Raw genomic sequence first — 18,742 nt, forward strand, 5'->3', positions numbered from 1 at the left:
GAGACAAAAAGGTGACCAAAAAACATGGCGGAAATATGACAAAAAGCAACAAAAACATGATCCAAAAAAAGATGAAAACATAACAAAGCAATGAAACAAAGCGATGAAAACGCAACAAAAAAGCCACAAAAACACGACAAAAATGCGACAAAAAACACAATGAAAAAGTGACCAAAAAACACAACGAAAACACGACTAAAAGCAACAAAAACTTGACAAAAAAGACACGAATATATAACAACAAAGCAATGAAAAAAAACGATGAAAACGCAACAAAAAAGCCACAAAAACACGATGAAAATGCAACAAAAAAAGTGACAAAAAACATGGAGAAAACACGATGAAACACAACGAAAAAACAACAAAAAAGCCACAAAAACACAACGAAAATGCAACAAAAAAAGTGACAAAATCATGACAAAAAACAACGATGAAAACACAACAAAAAGCAACAAAAACATGACAACAAATGGACAAAAGTGACAGAAACACAGGAAAAAAGTGACCAAAACATGACAAAAACACAACATCAAAAACAATGGAAAAAAAGCGATGAAAAAGCAACAAAAATGTGACAAAAAATCGACAAAAGTGACAGAAACACAGGAAAAAAGCGACAAAAACATGACAAAAAATCGACAAAAGTGACAGAAACACCAGTAAAAAGTGACCAAAACATGACAAAAAATCGACAAAAGTGACAGAAACACAGGAAAAAAGTGACCAAAACATGACAAAAACACATCAAAAACAATGAAAAAAAAGCAATGAAAAAGCAACAAAAATGTGACAAAAAATCGACGAAAGTGACAGAAACACAGGAAAAAATCGACAAAAACATGACAAAAAGACGACATCAAAAACAATGAACAAGAGCGGTTAAAAAGCAACAAAAATGTGACAAAAACACGACCTGACCTGACAACACAGCTCCAATCACTTTTGTAGGTCTTAGCTTTCAAATGAGGCGTTACACTGTTGCTTTCCAGAATCTTTTAGATTTGGGTGAAGCTGAACTGGAGAAGATGGTTCATGCGGGGGGGTAAATGGCCCACTGCTTTCTAACATGGGTCATCATGTCACTCACATGTTTATTACGTAATCAGTAAAGTGTGTGGAATAAAGAACTATCGATCTAAAAACTAGGTCCCGTGTGGCTCTGGACGGGGTACATCTGGCACAAACGGCCCCGGTGGAGCTTCTCCTCCAGAGGCGCAGCGTAAACAAGTGAAGAATGGCGGAAAACCCTGATTGGGGAAGTGTCTGCCTGTGCGATATGAGAATGCGCTTCCTTTCATCCATGTTAAATGCCGCCTCTTCTGGACTCGCACCGACTCGCTCCCTCTCCGCGCTCGCTTATTCACGGATCACGGGCCTTCTTCCCCCCGGTCGGCTCGTCCTCCGCCGCTTCTCCGTGTGATCCCGCGCCTCCAGATGTGCTCTCTCGTAGCAGTGAGATCATTACTGTCGTTGCAGTTACGGGCCAGCGTCATTAACCCCACACATGCACACACGCCGTCCCATCGCTCTGAAGGATCGAGGAGGAGAGCGCCGGGACAGGACGCTTCTAATTGGCAGCGAAAGAAGCGTGGATGTCTTTTTTCTTTTTTTCTTTTTTTCGTTTCGCCGAAGCGCTTCACAAGGGTGAAACTTGCCGTGAAAATCTCAAAGCTGATCATGTCGCTTTACCTGATAAACGAATGCACCCACGGCTCTACTTTAATGACTTTTTGTGGCGGTGAAGCTGGATTATTATAAATGCAGCAGACTTTTTAAAGAATTTTCATATCGGCATGAAAATAAAACTGGCCTTTCCTTATAAGACCCACTGGTGCAAATTATAAAATAAGAGTTACAAGACTCTTCAGCGCGATCCTGGTGTTAAAAAGTATGTAAAGTAATAAAATGTAGTCTAAAATACAAATAGAGCAATAGAGCGCGCCCACAACTGGCTTCTGTTTCAGCTCTTATTTTTCCTTATGAAGCTGCAATGAACTACAGTAGTTCTAATTATAGCACTTTTATTTAATCCAAGAAATGTGACAAAGCTTAATCATAGTTAGTCAAAGAAAATATCAAAACATGAAATCTACATTTGTGAAATGGCAAAACAATCTTAATGTGCATTCTGTTAATGAGTTTCCTCCCGTGACAGCGACACAAATAAACGTTACAAAATCAACCCAGTGATCGCGCTGTAGATTTGGGTAATGAAATGGTAAAACTCACCGCAGAGGGGGGTGTAGAGTGAAAATAAATGTCACGAAAAGGCGAAAACATTGTAAATCCTTTCAGTGCAGTAGAAGCTTTTCCAAACTGCGCGCACTGACGACGAGGGGCAGGAGGGTGAGTCACCTGACAACTCCCAACATGCACTTCTTTGCAGATTACACTGTACAGAAATAGAGGTTCTGTGGGTGTTACAGTAAACAATTCTCACGCAAATATGCCGTGAGGGGCATGAGTAATGTTATATCCAATCGAGGGGTATAAATGGTGCCTGATAGACTTTGTGAGAGAGTTCTGCAATTGACCTTTCGCAAAAGCCCCGCCCACTTAGTTACTGTTGCTACGTCCGTTAAACTGTCTGATGCCGCTGCTAAATTGACTGTGTTAGTGACTCTAATTGAAGCAATAAATGCGCGATATCCTCCAGATCGAGGCAAAAGGGGTTACAGTCTGCAGCAGAGGGATATATTCAAGATATTAAACTATCCCACGAAGGATAAAGGACTATTGACACTACAGCAACCAGACAAGTCTCCAGCAAAATTAAAGAAACCTCTTCCTTAAATGCAAAAGCCTTGAGGGCCACTCGTGCTCTTGCACTGCCCGGTAAGCACTCACTGACTCGTTTAGTATTTCTAAAAATAGGAACATTTCTCCGGTGCGCTACAGTTAGCTAATGCTAGCTAAACCTACAGGTGCCACAATGACAATCAGCTACAGCCAGTTATCAGCCCGAGACAAAATACACAGTACTTTTATCTGGGAGACTGTAGGCTTGTAAAAGTTCACCGCCGCAGTTAAAGTTACAGCTCCAGTTTGTGTAACGTTATGTGACTGTCAGTAGCTAGATGTTAGCATGCTATGGTGTTAGCCTCGTGAGACATTTAGCGGGCGTAGGCCGTCCACATTGTTTGATCCATTGTAGGCAGTGTTCAGGTTGTGTTGTGTTTCAGGTTGTGTTTAACTGGACACACACTCTTGTGGTTCCTAGTGTCTGATTTACAGCCTCCATAGGCAGATCGCTTCACCATTTTGCTTCTTATTTTTTGTCTGGTGGGTTTTTGGTGGTTAGCAGTAAAAAAAAAAAAAAAGCATTTGCTCAGTGCTCATTGCTGGTTTGTCCTATTGCTTTGCACTGGAGGCCTGGGGCATGACGGACCTCGCTTCATAGTAACAGTTGCTAGGATGTCTGATTGGACAATTACCGTTTTGGGGCGTGGTTTTGCAAAAGGTCAATTGCATCCAAACAAAGGTCTCAGCGTTGGTAGATATACCAGTTTCTGTTGTGGGCCGGTAAGGTGCAATTTAGGCCTGTTCACTTCTATCTGGTCTGACTGGCCCAAAAGTCTCTTGGCCAACCGGGAAAACCCTTGGTGATGTTCAGGTAGGAGAGAGTTCACCAATGAGTGTTCAGCTTCTGCCAATGACTTTTACAGGTTTACTCTTCTTCTTCAGCAGGTTTTCCATTTTCTGCTTTTGGAAATGGGAATTCTTGGTATCTTCATGTTCATTTTCTGCATCCTCTTGTTTGTATCGTAAACCTACATTTGAACAACTGGCGTCAGTCATATTCTGGAGTGAAAGCTGGATGCTAGATTTGCCTCTATGTCCTTATTTCAGCCTTGGACAGTCTTGGATGTTTCATAATCATGGCTTTGGCACCCGTACAATCCAGAGACCGAGTTGGTTGTATTTTGTGGAATCACATCAGGCTTGCCGCTCGGGGCTTTGGCTCTGTGCATTTGCGATGTTGTTATTGCTGCAGACCCCTACCCTTTCAATACAACCCCCACTGTGGTGACATATGATGTAAGTACATATCGTCGTCCCCTGCAGAAAAACTGCACTTAAATTGATTTTTTCCCCCTCCCTGAGACGTTTTTCATTTCTCTCCCTGTCCTCTCACTCATATAAAATTCATGCTGGAGTAATTTAGTGTGAGATTTCTTCATGTTTGAGCATATAATTGGCAATGCAGCAGCGATGTCTTCTTCCATGTCGATCTATGTGATATCAGAGCTGCATGTAAAAGGTGCGGCAGCAACTAGTCCTGGCACATTCGTCACAGTGAGCGCCCCCCGCGAGCTGTCGACTCATGACAGGCCGTCTCAGCGCGCCGGTCCCCTCATGGGCCAGTGAAATATTGCTCAAAAGCCTTTTTAATTGCACACGCCATCATTACAGTTTAGATGACACTAAATTGTTTGAAATGTAGTGCCTTTTTTCCCAATCAAAGTCACCCTCTTATCTCCTGTTCTACGAGATGGGGGTACACTGTCTAATTGGATATTGTTTGAGACTTGGTGTCATTTTTGAATTAGCAATCTGGGCTTCATTTATCTTCAGAGCAGCTCAATGACCAAAAGAAAAAAGTCCTTGCGCTCTAATATTTTGTTGGACCGCCTTTAGCTTTGGTTACAGCACATATTCGCTGTGGCACTATTTCAATAAGCTTCTGTAATGTCAAAAGATGAAGTGTTCCACCAAGATCTTATTGATGAAGAGAGAGTTTGACCACTCATCATCGTCATAACCTACTTCTCAATGGGGTTCAGATCTGGACCAACCCATGTGTGAAAATTATGTCTCATGCGGCTTAAACCACTCTTTCACAAAGTGAGCCCAATGAATCCTGGCATTGTCATCTTGGAATATGCCCACACTGTCAGGGAAGAAGAAATACATTCTCATTCTTTGGGCACTCTGGGCCCGATCTTGCGTTTCTAAATGTAGACTGCAGACTAGACTTGCAATCTTCAGCTTCACACCTGGCGCAGTAAGTGGGCTCGACATGGGCTGGACAGACTCCCTTGGCAAGATCATGCACAGAGCTGTGGGCCCTGGAATATTTTTTTCTGCAGTGGGTGGGGGTGGGTGTTTTGATGACGTTTCTGCGACGTGGATTTGGGCCGATCAATATTTTCTCTCTCTCCCTCTCAGGACATGGACAGTGTTTAACTCACAGTGGCAGAAATTGTTTGTAGTTTTTCCTGCGAAAGCTGAAAACATGCGCGAGGCTGTACTTAATTTTAATGCAAGAGGAGAGCGAAGGGAATGCAGCAATGCTCGTAGCACACCCGCTTCAGCCGAGCCCTTTTTTCTCTAAGCGACTCCCTCATCTTTTGTCAGACAGTGCAGTTTTTGGCATGTACAGTATTTGGTTAACCCTAATGCAGAACAGTTGATAAACTTAGGTACAAGAAGAGAAAGATCCAAACTACAGAGTTAGCATATTGTATACACACTAACCTTATTTGTTGATAAATTTCCATGTGGAATAGCTGAAGCTGGACTGACAGACTGCAGACCATGCAGATTGTGTAATGGTTGAGAAAATGTCCCACCCACAGCTGGGTTTTAATAGCATGGCACGATAACTTGGTTCAGTGTTTTTTAACAACATAAGAGAACCAAAGATCTATTATACATTAAAGACAAACCAGAAACCAATAAGCATTTCATCTTCAAAGTTTAACTATGTCAATTTTATTATGCAACCAAAATATTATGTAAAAATAGTTTGAATGTAAGCTAAAAATGCACAGCCTCATCTAACCAAATAACAAGGTCTTTTCAGATGTTAAGTGTGAACTGTGTAGTGACCGAAGAGATATTCTGGAAAGGGCGCTTGTCATTTTAAAGAATCCAAATGTGGCATGATTCATAGTTTAACTGTACCAAACTTTGCTTCTATTGCGGACCTCTAAGACCTTCAGCTTGTCATAATAATAACACAGAGGCTCCTATCGCCTGAAGGGAGCCCCTTACTCTTTATTACGCTACCTCTGTGCCTCATCACTGTCATACCCATAATCTAGTAAATAATGGGCTCTGCTCTTTTATTGCCCACGCCAATACCACGGCAAAGCGAAGCAATATTGAGAAGTCAATGAACAATGAGAATTTAGGTGGAATCTCGGGAACCAGCTTTATCCACAAAAACGCCTTCGGAGCAGCAGCAGCATCCGCGGCAGGGGAGCGACTTCCCCCTTCTGAGAGCCAAGCGTAGTATCCCAAATCCCAGAAGCCTCGTAGATGGAGTGGTGTAATTGTATTTCCTCTTGAAGCTCTACCCCAAGACCTCCAGCGAACGTACAAACCGCCTTTGGTTGCTAAGCTAAAGCATGTTCCTGTATAGAGCGAGCAAAACAACAACATGCGCGCAGCTGAGAAATTCACAGGAACTACACAATCCCCCCCCCCCAACACACACACACACCGACTGTTGCAGCTAGCGGCAAAGTTGTACATACAGTAGCTAATTAGGGGCGCAGATAAGCCGAGCTCCTTCCCTTAGCCGCCAGTTGTCTCCTACCAGCGAGGGTCCTCTGCCGTTCAAAAACGGAGGCACATTCATCACCCACCAGGGATTTGATAAGAGGCCACAGCTGACTTTAACCCCATTGTTTTAATGATGAAGTCTCTCCTTTATTCCCCCTCCTTTGTGGTGGAGACCGGCTTCCCAGGTCTTTGTACAGCAGCCAAAGGAATAGCAGAGTAGCAGCTCAAACGGGACGGTTATCACAGTAAGAACAGCAGCGGTTGGATCCCACTGTGCTGTGAGAATGAGTAAAAGAAGGCTATAATGAAAAAGAGCCCGTTTATGTACGGTTATCCAATTATAAAAAAGCTCTGAAAGTGGTTTTAGTATCGGCGTGATGATGAGTGCGCTTAACAACAATTCAGCAGTGTGTTTCTGCTTTACGTTATTCACATGCAGCTGAAGGGAGAGAGGGTGATCTTGTCAGTGTCATGGGTCTCCAATCCTCCGCTGAGAGTTTTTTTTACAAAATAAAAACTTCAGAGAGAAACGCCTCCGTAACAACGGGGCTTTGGCAGAGTAGTATCTGTAATCTTGGAACTGTTAGTAGCCAAGATTTCAACGTGGGGAAGGAAATTGATTTTGTTTTCTCTCCACACCTAAATGTTTGCAGGTTCTGTTCATCGGACTCAATCATTTGGTGCTTGAAGAGAAGAAAATCCCATCCAAATAAAAATGGGACTTGAATTGTTTTGCCAAGACAAAGGGTTGAGCATTCACGTTATACTCTAAATGTTTGTTGTAGCTTAGGTGAGGTTGCTTTATTTGTAGGTAAATGTATCTTGCAATTCAGATTAAAACGAGTAAAACATTTATAAACACATTATACAAAGAATAAAATAAGCATCACACACATGTTAAAGTATAACGCTTGTAGGTGCTCCAGATACTAACAGGATGGACTTTGCTAAAGACACCATCAGAATTTCAGCTTTAGTTAAAGTGTGCCTAAACCTTTTTCCTCGGGGGCCTCATATTGAAGTGTATTTGGTTTGGAGGGCCACAGATGAGTGGTCAGTGCAGTCAAACATTCAACTGGGTCCAGTTTAAAACATTCCCCACACCATTATTTAGACTTGGAGCCTTAAAGCCACCTCTGTCTCACAATAAAAACGTTCAATCATGTTGAATTACATGACTTGCATCTCTAGGGATGTGTGCCTAGTTAACAAGAAGCCTGAGGGCCAACAACACTGGTCTGAGGGCTGCATTTGGTCCCCGGGCCGCACTTTGGGCACCACTGCGTTAGATCAGAATAGTAATAATAAAAAGTGTCTCAAGGACGATTAGATCCCGACTTGTTCTTCAGGGAAATGGCAGCAGGAACATGTCACGTTGCTCAGGGGGGACCGATGCCCACAATCCACGTGCTGCAGCCTGGACTGCAAGGCATCAATTTGCACCTTTACTCATCAACCTATTCGCTGTATGCGCATTAAAATGTGACACGCAGAGTCCATTACTATACTCCGACCGGCCAGGAGACACAACCCATTGTCCGCTTCTATATGTATAACTGTAATGTACCTACTGTAGGACCCAGAAGAGAGTGTGACTGATGAACAACCTACAAGACGCCTCACCGCGCTACATCATTCTGTGTCCCTCTGTCATGCAAATTATCCACCGCCACCATCTCATGATAAATTATTTCCCAGACATGCTCTTGAACAACCGACCGCCTTCTGACGTGATGCGTGTTCTCATCGATGGGCGAGAAAAGGCTGCTCGGTCGTACCTAAGAGGGCGGCAAGTTCAAAGGTGGGCACATCACGGACTCGGGGTTCAGATCTGGACTCTGTGGAGGCCAATCCATCCAAGAGTGAAGTCCACCAAACTGCTGATAATGCCGTCAAGGTCTTTTCCTTCCAAACACCGTTGGTAACACTTTACATTACGGGCCGGTAAGTCCTTTATACTTACAGAGGTAATTCTAGATACTTATTGTGGTGCTTACGGTGGTACTTACAGTGATACAGTGGTGATTCTAGTTATTAATTGTGGTACTTACGGTGGTACTTATGATGGTGCTTACAGTGGTAAATACTAGTAATAATAGTGGTACTTCTAGGTACTTATTGTGGTACTTAAAGGATACTATAGTGAGAATTACCAGGTATGTACTTCTAGATACAGTGGTAACTCTTAGTAATGAAGGTTGTACTTCTTGTTTTCTCTAATACTGATTTATGTTGTTTTATAGTCACACAATCCTAGAAATTACTTCTGTATGTAGAAGTACCACATTTACTACCTATGAATTGCTGCTGTAGTATCCTTGAATTACCAATAAGTACCATAGATGTATCACTGTAACTACTAGAAACTATCACTTAAAATACCAAAGTAAATAGAAGTACAACCTTCATTACTAGGGCGACAGTGGCGCAGATGGTAGAGTGGGTCGTCTCATGATCAGAAGGTCGGGGGTTCGAATCCCACCTCCTGAAAGTGTACACTGTCGTTGTGTCCTTGGGCAAGACACTTGACCCACATTGCCCCCAGTGTCTGCGTACACTGGTGAATGAATGAGAGTATGAATGGGTGAGTGGATCCTTGCTGTAAAGCGCTTTGAGTGCCTAATGTAGGTGGAAAAGTGCTATATAAGTTGAGACCATTTACTAAGAGCATTACCACAGTATCTCTTAGTAATGAGAGATACAGTGGTAACTCTATGTCTCCCTAATCCTAACCCCTAACCCCTAACCCTAATTACTAGCAATTACCACTTTTAGTACCACAATAAGAACCTAGAATTACCACTGTAAATGCTAGTACTTACAACTGTAAGTACCACATTAAGTACCTAGAAGTACCACTGTAAGTACCACGGACTTACCGGCCCGTAATGTAAAGTGTTACTCTACTGGGTACTCCTTTGCCTTGCACCAGGACAGTGTCGCAAACACGAAACTTATAGCAAAACAAACAAGCTAATCGCCACCGGGAAGCAGTTTGAGCACGCACAGGATCAGAACGAGTTTGCCGCAGTTGTCTTGGAAGTCTCTGTGTCACGTCTTTCAGAGTGTGTGCTGGCTACAAACTAATCTCCCCTTTTTCTCCAAAATGAAATCTTTGCATTATTTTTTCAGTTATCCAGCAAACAAACAAACCAACGCCGGCGAAAACATCATTCTCGCCCAAGATAATTATTTCGCAGCGAACACTGGCACCGCCATTAGCTCTCCATAATAACGCTTATTTGAGAATATTCCCGTGGTTGGCAATTAGGAACATGGCTCGGATGAGTGCATCTAATAAAAACCCTAATGTACACCACCGCAGCAGCTCATATCGCCGGGACTCCCCTCTTTCCGCCGCGCGCCTTTCCGCCTCTCTGACTGGAATTCAATTTGACTGCGGGTAATTTCCCTCCGTTTGCATTCAATATGTTTTCATCTCTTCTGACTGCTTACTCTGGGTATTCTCCAAACTCCCCACCCCTCCGCCGTCGCCCACCCCCCCCGCCAAAGCTGCTACCCCAGGCTCCCGGCATCTACTGTCTGTCACCACGAAAGGCCAGTCCCCAGATGCGAGTCTTTATCACAAAGGGAAGCACAAAAAGCGCGCGGCGGTGTTTCAAAGGCTGACAGGTAAATGGGATATCCGCCGAGGCCCAAAGACAAGACGTGGAATTATCCGCCAAAAGAGCGTGTGTTTTCAGGGGAATTTACTCAGCACGGAGCGAGTTTGGGAGGAAAAGGGTAGGATGCGATAAAGCAGGATAATAGCGACAAAGTAGCTCAAATTGGTTCCTAACAACATGTGGCGGAATAACTGCTTCGGTTCGTGTAGGTCAAAGAGGAGTGGAGTCACTTGCCTTGTCTAGAGCAGTGGTTCCCAACATTTTTTGTCTTTCGTACCCCTTTGGAATTTCAGTGGTCAACCGTGTACCCCCTACCTCAAGGGTGTTACAGTTTTTTTTTAGAAAGTAATTACTTAAACGTGGTATTTGTTGGAAAAAGGACAATGTTGCAGTCAAAATAAACCTACAATTCTCCCAAAGCAACACATTTTACTGAAAAATATAGCTTTTCCTATAAAAAATTATGTTACGTTTTCCCCTTTTTTCAATCTGAAATAGTTCCAAGTACCCCCTGCTAGGTCCTCGAGTACCCCCAGGGGTCCCCGTACCCCTGATTGGGAAACACTGGTAGAGAGGACACGGTTTAACATAAAAAGTAAAGTTGAGCTTTGTATTCACTATCAAAGTGAATGCATTAAATGTTCATGTTTTCAAATCCAGATTCTGCTGACAGTGCGCATTACAAACATGTCCTGGATCATTGATGTTTGAGAGAGGACTAAAATATGTCTGTAGAAGCCTAACTTCAGGGTTAGCCATTGTTAATTCATTATTATACAGATAAGACTCTGGAGACGGAGTGTTCCGGTGATTGCAGATGATAATATGATACCTAAATAATTGCAGTCTTTGTGATTTACAGATTGCTACTGTGCCATTTTCTTATTTCCATCGTGATTCATCTCACAGCCCTATTTGGAATTGCAGTGTTCGCTTCTTCAAAGCAAAATCGACTTTTCAGAGCTGTGGCGATGTTGTCCTCTCATCAAAAACATACCTGAAGTTGTATTTCACGCTTCTTTGAGTGATCTTTGGATCTTCCCCAGAGGTTATCAGCTCCCAAAACGTTCCTCCTGAGGTCCTACGTGTCAAGGAAATGCTTTCCTCACCTCTCGATCCCTTGCTAAACGTAATCCTTTCACCCCGGAGTAAAAACACCGGGGAGCAAGAGGGGGTGGGAGGAGCTTCGAGTTAGTTTGCTTACATAACGAGGAAGCAAAACGACTGGATATTTAGTTTCAGCTGTTTTTTCGATCAATGTTGCATTTTCTAGCTAACAAAGTGTAAGATCGTGATAGACGTGTTGTAGAATACTGTCCAGCTGTGACCATGTGATCGGAGAAGTTCCTAAAATAAACCAATTTGTCGCCGGCATTCATCGAAAATGATAGCAAAACATTGATTAACTTTTACAGCCAGTTCGCTTGAAGGCAGGAATTAGAAAGTGTGAAAAATGTAATCTTGCATCACCGAGTTGATGTCCAAATGATGCTCTTTTTTTTTTTTTTTTCGTTCTTCAACTACCAGAGCTATTGCAGTAACAGCAGCTAATGGCCCTATTCCCATCGCTGATTATGATTCAAGGCGGTGCTGGTGATATTGTATTTCGTCATATTCCAACGAAGAGCCGGTTATTACCCCAGAGGCAGCAGCAGACTCCAGTGTGTGGCCACGAGTTTGTGTTTTTTTTTTTTTTTCCCCTCTCTCCAGCGATGACCTACTGCTGCTCTTGAATTTGAATTAGAGAGTAAACCGGTTTGTAAATACGGGAAACACGAGGCCAGTTGTTTTGCGTGTAGCTTTCGTCACATTTTGGGCTGTTTGAGGAAAAACTCCGAGAAAACCTGTCCAGACGGCGAGAACTCCAAACAAAACGGCCCCACACTGTCTCTAGTTCAGTGGGAAATTGTGTGTTCGCTGCCCTGGTCTCAGCCTCTGTTCTTTGACAATTTCAGAGGTCACTGTTCTTTGACAATTTCAGAGGTCATTTTTTTGTTTTCGGCCGCCGCTTCACCACGTTCTTTGTTCCTTGAAGTGTTTGTCCTTTATTCAAACGGTCTTCCAGACGCCGAAGCGCTCGGAGAGAGGGTGGCGGAGTGGGCTCACGTCTTACAGTCTGGGTAATAATGATTCCACTTCAAATAAATGTAGGTCGGGGGGTGTTATCGGCGAGCCCAGACTAAAGTGTTTCCCCAGAATCACTTTTGCTTCCTTAAAGGGCTTTCGAAAAAGTCTTGGCAGAGTGAGCCGATTCATTTCTCAAGGCGCAATTTGCAGGTGACTTTCGAATTTGACTTTGAGAGAATGGCTAATGGCTGTAGTGTCATGGCAGCCGAACAAGGATATAACAATTTTCTGCTGGTTAGACAAGCGCAGAGTGGTGCATCCCGCTGTATTTAATGTGGATCCTCGGTGATAAGTGAATTAGCCTGGATAGTGAGTGCTGTTTTTGTACAGTAGGGAGTGCGGCCTAATGTCTATCTCGCTCTCAGCTTGAAAATAGAAGCGTTCTTCTGACTCAACGACTTGACTCCATATCATGCGCAGTACTCGGGGAGTGCCCCGGCTGGTGCGTGGTGCTTTGACCATGGACTGTGTGGGCTGAGCTCATCATCATTGGCAGCAGTGACACATACACACATATGCACCCTTCCACCCACACCGCTTCTCTCATGCCTTAATTTATCATTAGCTCGCTCGGTAGGGAAATCCTCGTTGAGCGTTTGTGTTTTTTTTTCCACCTTCTTACAATGTTGTTCTTTCCGTTGTCGCTTCGCTCACCTCTCGATCTCTTTCTACGCTTCATCCTTTCATCGCGGACTGAAAACACTCGCCATCGCTTCAAGACAGTCAAACCGTGTCTTTTTTTTCTGTTCTTACAGCTGCACAGCAAAGGGGAGCAAGAGGAGGGCAGGGTGGGAGGAGCTTACAGGGAGATCATGTCATAACCAGGAAGTGAAACTACTGGATATTTTTGTTTTAGCTGTTTCTGATGCATTAGAATGTTCTAACCAAGACAGAAAGATGGTTTAAAAGATGTGTTTGAGATTCTTCTTCTCTTTAAAGGGACTATACGGGGTTTAAAAATGGTAAAATGATCTAACTTCCTCCCCCTAAATGTTCCAACAACGTCCTAATGTGTAAAATGAGCCCAGACCTGTTCACCACAACTGCCTCTAAAATCCTGCACTGTCACTCAAAAAGGTGTCACTTCGGGTCCAAATTGCCGTCATGCATGCGCAACCTCTTACCACCCGCCAAAACCAAATGCATTCTCTCCTCTTTGCCATTGTCGTCACTTTTTATTTCCCTTATGTGTTTTTGTCACTTTTTTTTATGGCACTTTTGTTACTTTTTTGCTGGATTTCGGTCACTTTTTTGCTGGATTATTGTCACTTTTTGTTGAATTATTGTCACTTTTTTGTTGCTGTTTTGTCACATTTTTTGCTGGATTTTTCACTTTTTTGCTGGATTTTTGTCACTTTTTGTCAATTTACATCCTCATTTTCTTCTCTTTTAGATTTGGAGAATTTGGAGAACTGGAGAAAACATGTTCAGGTGGGAGTTAAGAGGTTAATATAGAAGGTGCAGTTACATGTATGACCTGAGGTGGCAGTAGTGAGTATAAAATGGCCAACTTGCATCTAGCCCCTTTAACATATTCGTCACAGAATGGGCCACAGTTAGCCACTGCCCTGCTGTTTAACTCTTTAGTATTTCAGTGGGCGTAGGCGTAGAGGTAGGACTGTTGAGCTCCCCAGGCAAGAGCCATGGGATCAGCACTAGAATAATTGCACATCTGTACATTGTTGTTGATCATTTTAACACAAGCCTAGGAGGCGTTTTTTTTTTACTACGGCTCATGTTTGCATCCACCTCCGTGCTCCGTGTGGATTGAGATGCACCAACAGGGAGCTGACTGAGTCATCAGGTGAGCTTCGACTCCACAGGTTTTTTTGTTACAGCTGCGTTTGAGTCACAAGAGACGCCTGAGTAATTACAGATATCATTACTCACTAAATACAGACGGCATGATTCATCAGCGAGCGCCACGGCAGAAGAAGACACCGAATATGCAAATGCAGCGAGCACAGGCAAAGACCGTATACGTGTCGCCCATTCAATTACTGTTGAATTCAAAGAGAAATGTCTGCAAAAAATCACCTGACAAAAACAAGGTTGCAGCATATCCATAGCTAACTATCGATTCTCAATAGCACAGTAATAGTAGTTCTCCAGACCAGCATGTCAGTGGCACAGAACTGCCCCAGGTCTCGGCTGTAAATGAATTCAGCACACTGTATAAATGCACATGTCCCAACCTTCAAATTTGATCTGCAGTCCATGAATTATTCAAAGGTCCGGAGTGTACACCACTGTCCTCGCATGGCTTCAAGAGTTAATCTGAGATTTGGGTCACATTTGTATTCCGCCGCCGTTGATGATTCAGGCGTACTTAAGATAACAAACCGAGGAGCAGTGTGGAAAACAGGGGGATGCAATTGATTCAACCGTTTGTGTCGGGGCTGGCAAAATCCATATCCATATCCATATACATACCAGTACGAAAAGAATAGATATGCATAGATATGAATAGGTCCCACATTGGCCTCTATTACTGTGAGGTCAAATCTAACCACTGTGCCATCATGCCTCTTATACCTTAGACCAGGGGTAGGCAGGTTTGCTCGGTGGAGGGCCAGTTTTCTTCATCGTCAAAAGACCAAGGGCCGGACCCTCCAATTGAAGCAATTGAAGTAAAGCATCAGTTTCTACATATGCCAGTGTTGTACATTATATACACTGGAAAAATGTCCATCGTAAATTAGATAAATTACTTAAAATCGCTTGAATAAAGGTTTTTGAACTAATTTAAGATCAGATAAAAACACCAATGCCAATTGAACAAATAGAAATCCCACTAGAAATCAAACAAATTAACTTTTACTGTAAAACAAATATTTATTTTTCACTTGAAATTATACAAAATAATCTGAATTAAGAAAAAAACTTGTGCTTGTTCCATTGGCAAGAATAGGTTTTATCTGCTTTAAGGCCAGACCAAATCCACTCAATCTTTAGATTTAATGCCTTAATTCAAGTATTCAAGTATTCTTAGAGTATTCTTTTAGGATTATGGCCTAAAGGGTGTTCTGCTAAGACATTTAAAGGAATTGACAGTATTTTTAACCTTTCTAGAGTACTTTAACAGGCATTTGAGCTCTGATTTGAGTCATAATATTTCTCAAAATCATCTCGAGGGCCAGAGTTTGATTATGGAGGGCCGGTTTTGGCCCCCGGGCCTGACGTTGCCTACCCCTGCCTTGACCCTGGGACCACAAGCCGCCAGCCAAAAATGACTTGGACTTTTAAAATATAATTTCACAATTTTCAGGGTCACTTTTACAGAAAGCTTCGAAAACTGTAATAAACAACTGTAATAAATAAAAAGTTGAGTTAACTTATAAAACAAAAGCAACTGGCTGCAAAGCTTTTTTTTTAGTACATTTAACTTTAGAGGTTTTAGTCAAATCTTATACAGGAATTGGAGAAAATACCTTTTAGGTTTTCTGCTAACTTTAGTCAATAAATCCAAAGAAATGCAAATGCTTCCACCTGAGAAGAATGACTTTGCCAAACTTACAATAAAAAAATGCCGGACTTATTTTTAACTTACTTACATAAGTTGGCACAACAACCTACAGCTATCTTCTTGGTTAAGTTGAATGAACTCAAAAAAGCTTTGCAGCCAGTTGCTTTACTATTGTAAGTTGTTAAATGTCAGTACTTAAAATAAACATTTGCAAGTACAATAGAATTATGGAACAGTTTATCCCGTTTCAAATCTTCAAAATAGCAAGTAGTAGATGAACAATGTTTTTTTTGTTTTTGTTTGTTTTGTTTACAGTATACGAAAGGAGGACAAAAGAAATTCTGTTCCACGACTAGAGAAAAATCTGGTATATTGCCTTTAAGCCAAAAAAGCCCGAGTGAATCCCTCAAATAATCTCTTGGGAATTGTTGAATTGTCAAAGTTAAAACTACAGGTGTGCGACTCTGGTGCGAGCAGCCAGATTCAGAAGAAACCATTTTTCCTTCCAAATCAAATCCCGCGGTCGGTCACAGAAAATTCTGCCATTCTCCTGATTCATTCTCTTCATTGGCAGAACTCACATCTAAACCTTAGCATTTTCCCAACAGACATTTTCTTTTTTTTTTTTCCTTGACAGCTCGTGTTCGGTTTGTGTAAAACTGGTCAAAATAACACAAACTTATTGGAAAGTGTAAATTGCTTTCCCCGAAAAAAAAGCAGAACAACAAATTCACACCCGCAATTTCACAGAGCAGGCGGAACGGCGCTTTCAAACTGACGCGTGTTGTGCAAGCTTTAAAATGTTGTTTTACCCAAGTGTCGGCACCTGTGCTGCAGGGCCATTCCAATAATGAGGGAAATGGGCATACGCAAATTGAAAAATAGTAACTGTTTCATTTTTAATAACCTGACTTTGCAAACCATTATGTGTTAATACTTTGTGTAATAATACATTAAAACCATTTCCCCATGTGGCCCATTTTAGAATCGTTTTTACTTCCTCAATCATGATTAAAGTTACACAGGTAAGAATATAACATTTAACAACAGACAGATCTCCATTTCAGTAGTTTAAGTTCTGCCTCCACTCTGTTAATCATTTCTGCAGCTCTTATAGAACAAGGAGCAAAGGTCACGGGATGATGTTCTCTGATTGGACAGAGCGGCTCTTCATGTCAAACTGCTCTATTGCTGCCTTCATGTGCTCTCGTAATGATGGTAAATACCAGTTGCCCAGTAGAAAATTGCACATGAACGCCGCCTCATCTCGTATTATCCACTGGGAAACTGGGAGATCATTTTGATGCCCGAGTGCCCGAGATGAGATAACCTTTGACCTTTCAGCACAACAGAGCAGCGACAATACATTCTTTTGTCTTTTAGCTGATTGTTACGAAGCCAAAACTGTGCATTTAGCGATTTAGCTTCTCAAATTTAATATGGTCTCTTTTTCCACATTTATCGTCTTGTTAAAAAAGAAAAAGCCAATCTTGTCTTTTTGTTCAAAGCAGATGCAAAGTAGCAGTAGTTCAGCGGTTTGTAGACGACTTTCTCACGTGACTTATATAGTTTGTGGTGTGTTGGTGTGTTTCACTTTACTACGACGCAAAAGCACTTGAACACAACGCACTCGTAATTTCCACTTCATAGCTGGAAAGGATCATCTTTACCAGAGTCCATAAAGGCAGCATTAAACTGGGAATTTCCCAATGGAACACAACCACAGCACTTATTAACTTCATCTTATGCTTTTACCACAAAACAAAGAACAAAGGTGCATCCATAAAATTGTCTCACAGTGCCTCACTCAAACCCAGGCCATAAACAGTTACAAATAGTTGCATTCTTGATTTTTTCTAACATCCACATCACAGAGTAAAAACTACGCACAACAAAAAATCTGTCTTGGCCCAGTTTGACCTCTTAACTCCCGCCTGAACCGAGAGGATCTTTTTCCTCACGTCATCGGATTTTTTTCCCCATCATTTTTATGTTGGGTATTCAACTCATTTTTGTAACTCATTTTTTTTGGTCATTTTTTGTCGCATTTTTATCATACTTTTTGTCTTTTTTTCGTCTAATTTTTGTAATTTTTTGGTCAAATTTTTATCACATTTTTGTAATTTTTTTGTCTTTTTTTTTGTCTTATTTTTGTCATTTTTGTGACATTTTCGCCACTTTTTCACCCATTTTTCGTCACTTTTTTGTCAAACTTTTCTCACTTTTTTGTCACATTTTCATCATTGTTTTCGTCTCAGTTTTGTCACTATTTTCACACCTTTTTTCCGGAAGCTTTTGGATTGGGGTAAAGCCAAACTGGAGAAAATGTGCTCGGTTCAGACGGGAGTTAAGGGGTTAATGACCTTTCTTTGACGTAAGTACAAGCGCTCAGTGTAATTGTCTTGTGTCCCAGGGGTGAAGGCCGTCTTCTCCGGACACTACCATCGGAACGCCGGCGGTTGCCACGACGGCCTGGACATGGTGGTGAGCTCGGCCATCGGGTGTCAGCTGGGCGAGGACGCCCATGGGCTCCGGGTGGTGGCGGTGACAGAGCGAGGCGTCGTTCACCGATACTTCAGCCTGGAGCAGCTCCGAGCGAAAGGGATGGACGAGGACTTGAAGAAACTACTGGAAGGATAAGTCAGGGGGAAAACGTAGGATCACACTGACCGACCTCACCGATCACTCACGGACACGTCAGGGATTTTTGATTGTTAAATGATAGAAAGAGTTATGGCAAATCAGTATATGCAACAAATCAAACCTCTCTTTAAACAAATTGGAACATCTTGACCTGTTGTTTCTGCCCTTCTTTTGACGCTGAATGTTATTTCTGAAAACTGAAAAGCAATGCCAGTGTTTGAACCGAGTCCTCGCATGCAGCAGCGTCACGGACAGAGATTTTTTTTTTTCCTTTCTTTTTTTTTTTGACGCGATAAATCATCTTCAAGATCGCAATTTCTGCAACCGAGTGACTGCGCTCAGCCTCGGAAAACAACTCCTCGATTTGCAA

At 42.3% G+C, this 18,742-nt stretch overlaps 1 protein-coding gene across 1 annotated transcript in view; it reads left to right on the forward strand.

The window, feature by feature from the left end:
• The window catches only part of cpped1 (calcineurin-like phosphoesterase domain containing 1), a 55,184-nt gene extending 36,677 nt beyond the window's left edge, over window positions 1–18,507 (forward strand). The window contains exon 6 of the mRNA XM_079577468.1: window positions 18,143–18,507. Coding sequence (XP_079433594.1) covers window positions 18,143–18,369 — 227 coding nt within the window. The 3' untranslated portion in view covers window positions 18,370–18,507. The remainder of the gene's footprint in view (window positions 1–18,142) is intronic.
• The last annotated feature ends 235 nt before the right edge of the window (window positions 18,508–18,742 follow it).

Source organism: Gobius niger (assembly GCF_951799975.1).
Source record: "Gobius niger genome assembly, chromosome: 19".
Classification (NCBI taxonomy): domain Eukaryota; kingdom Metazoa; phylum Chordata; class Actinopteri; order Gobiiformes; family Gobiidae; genus Gobius; species Gobius niger.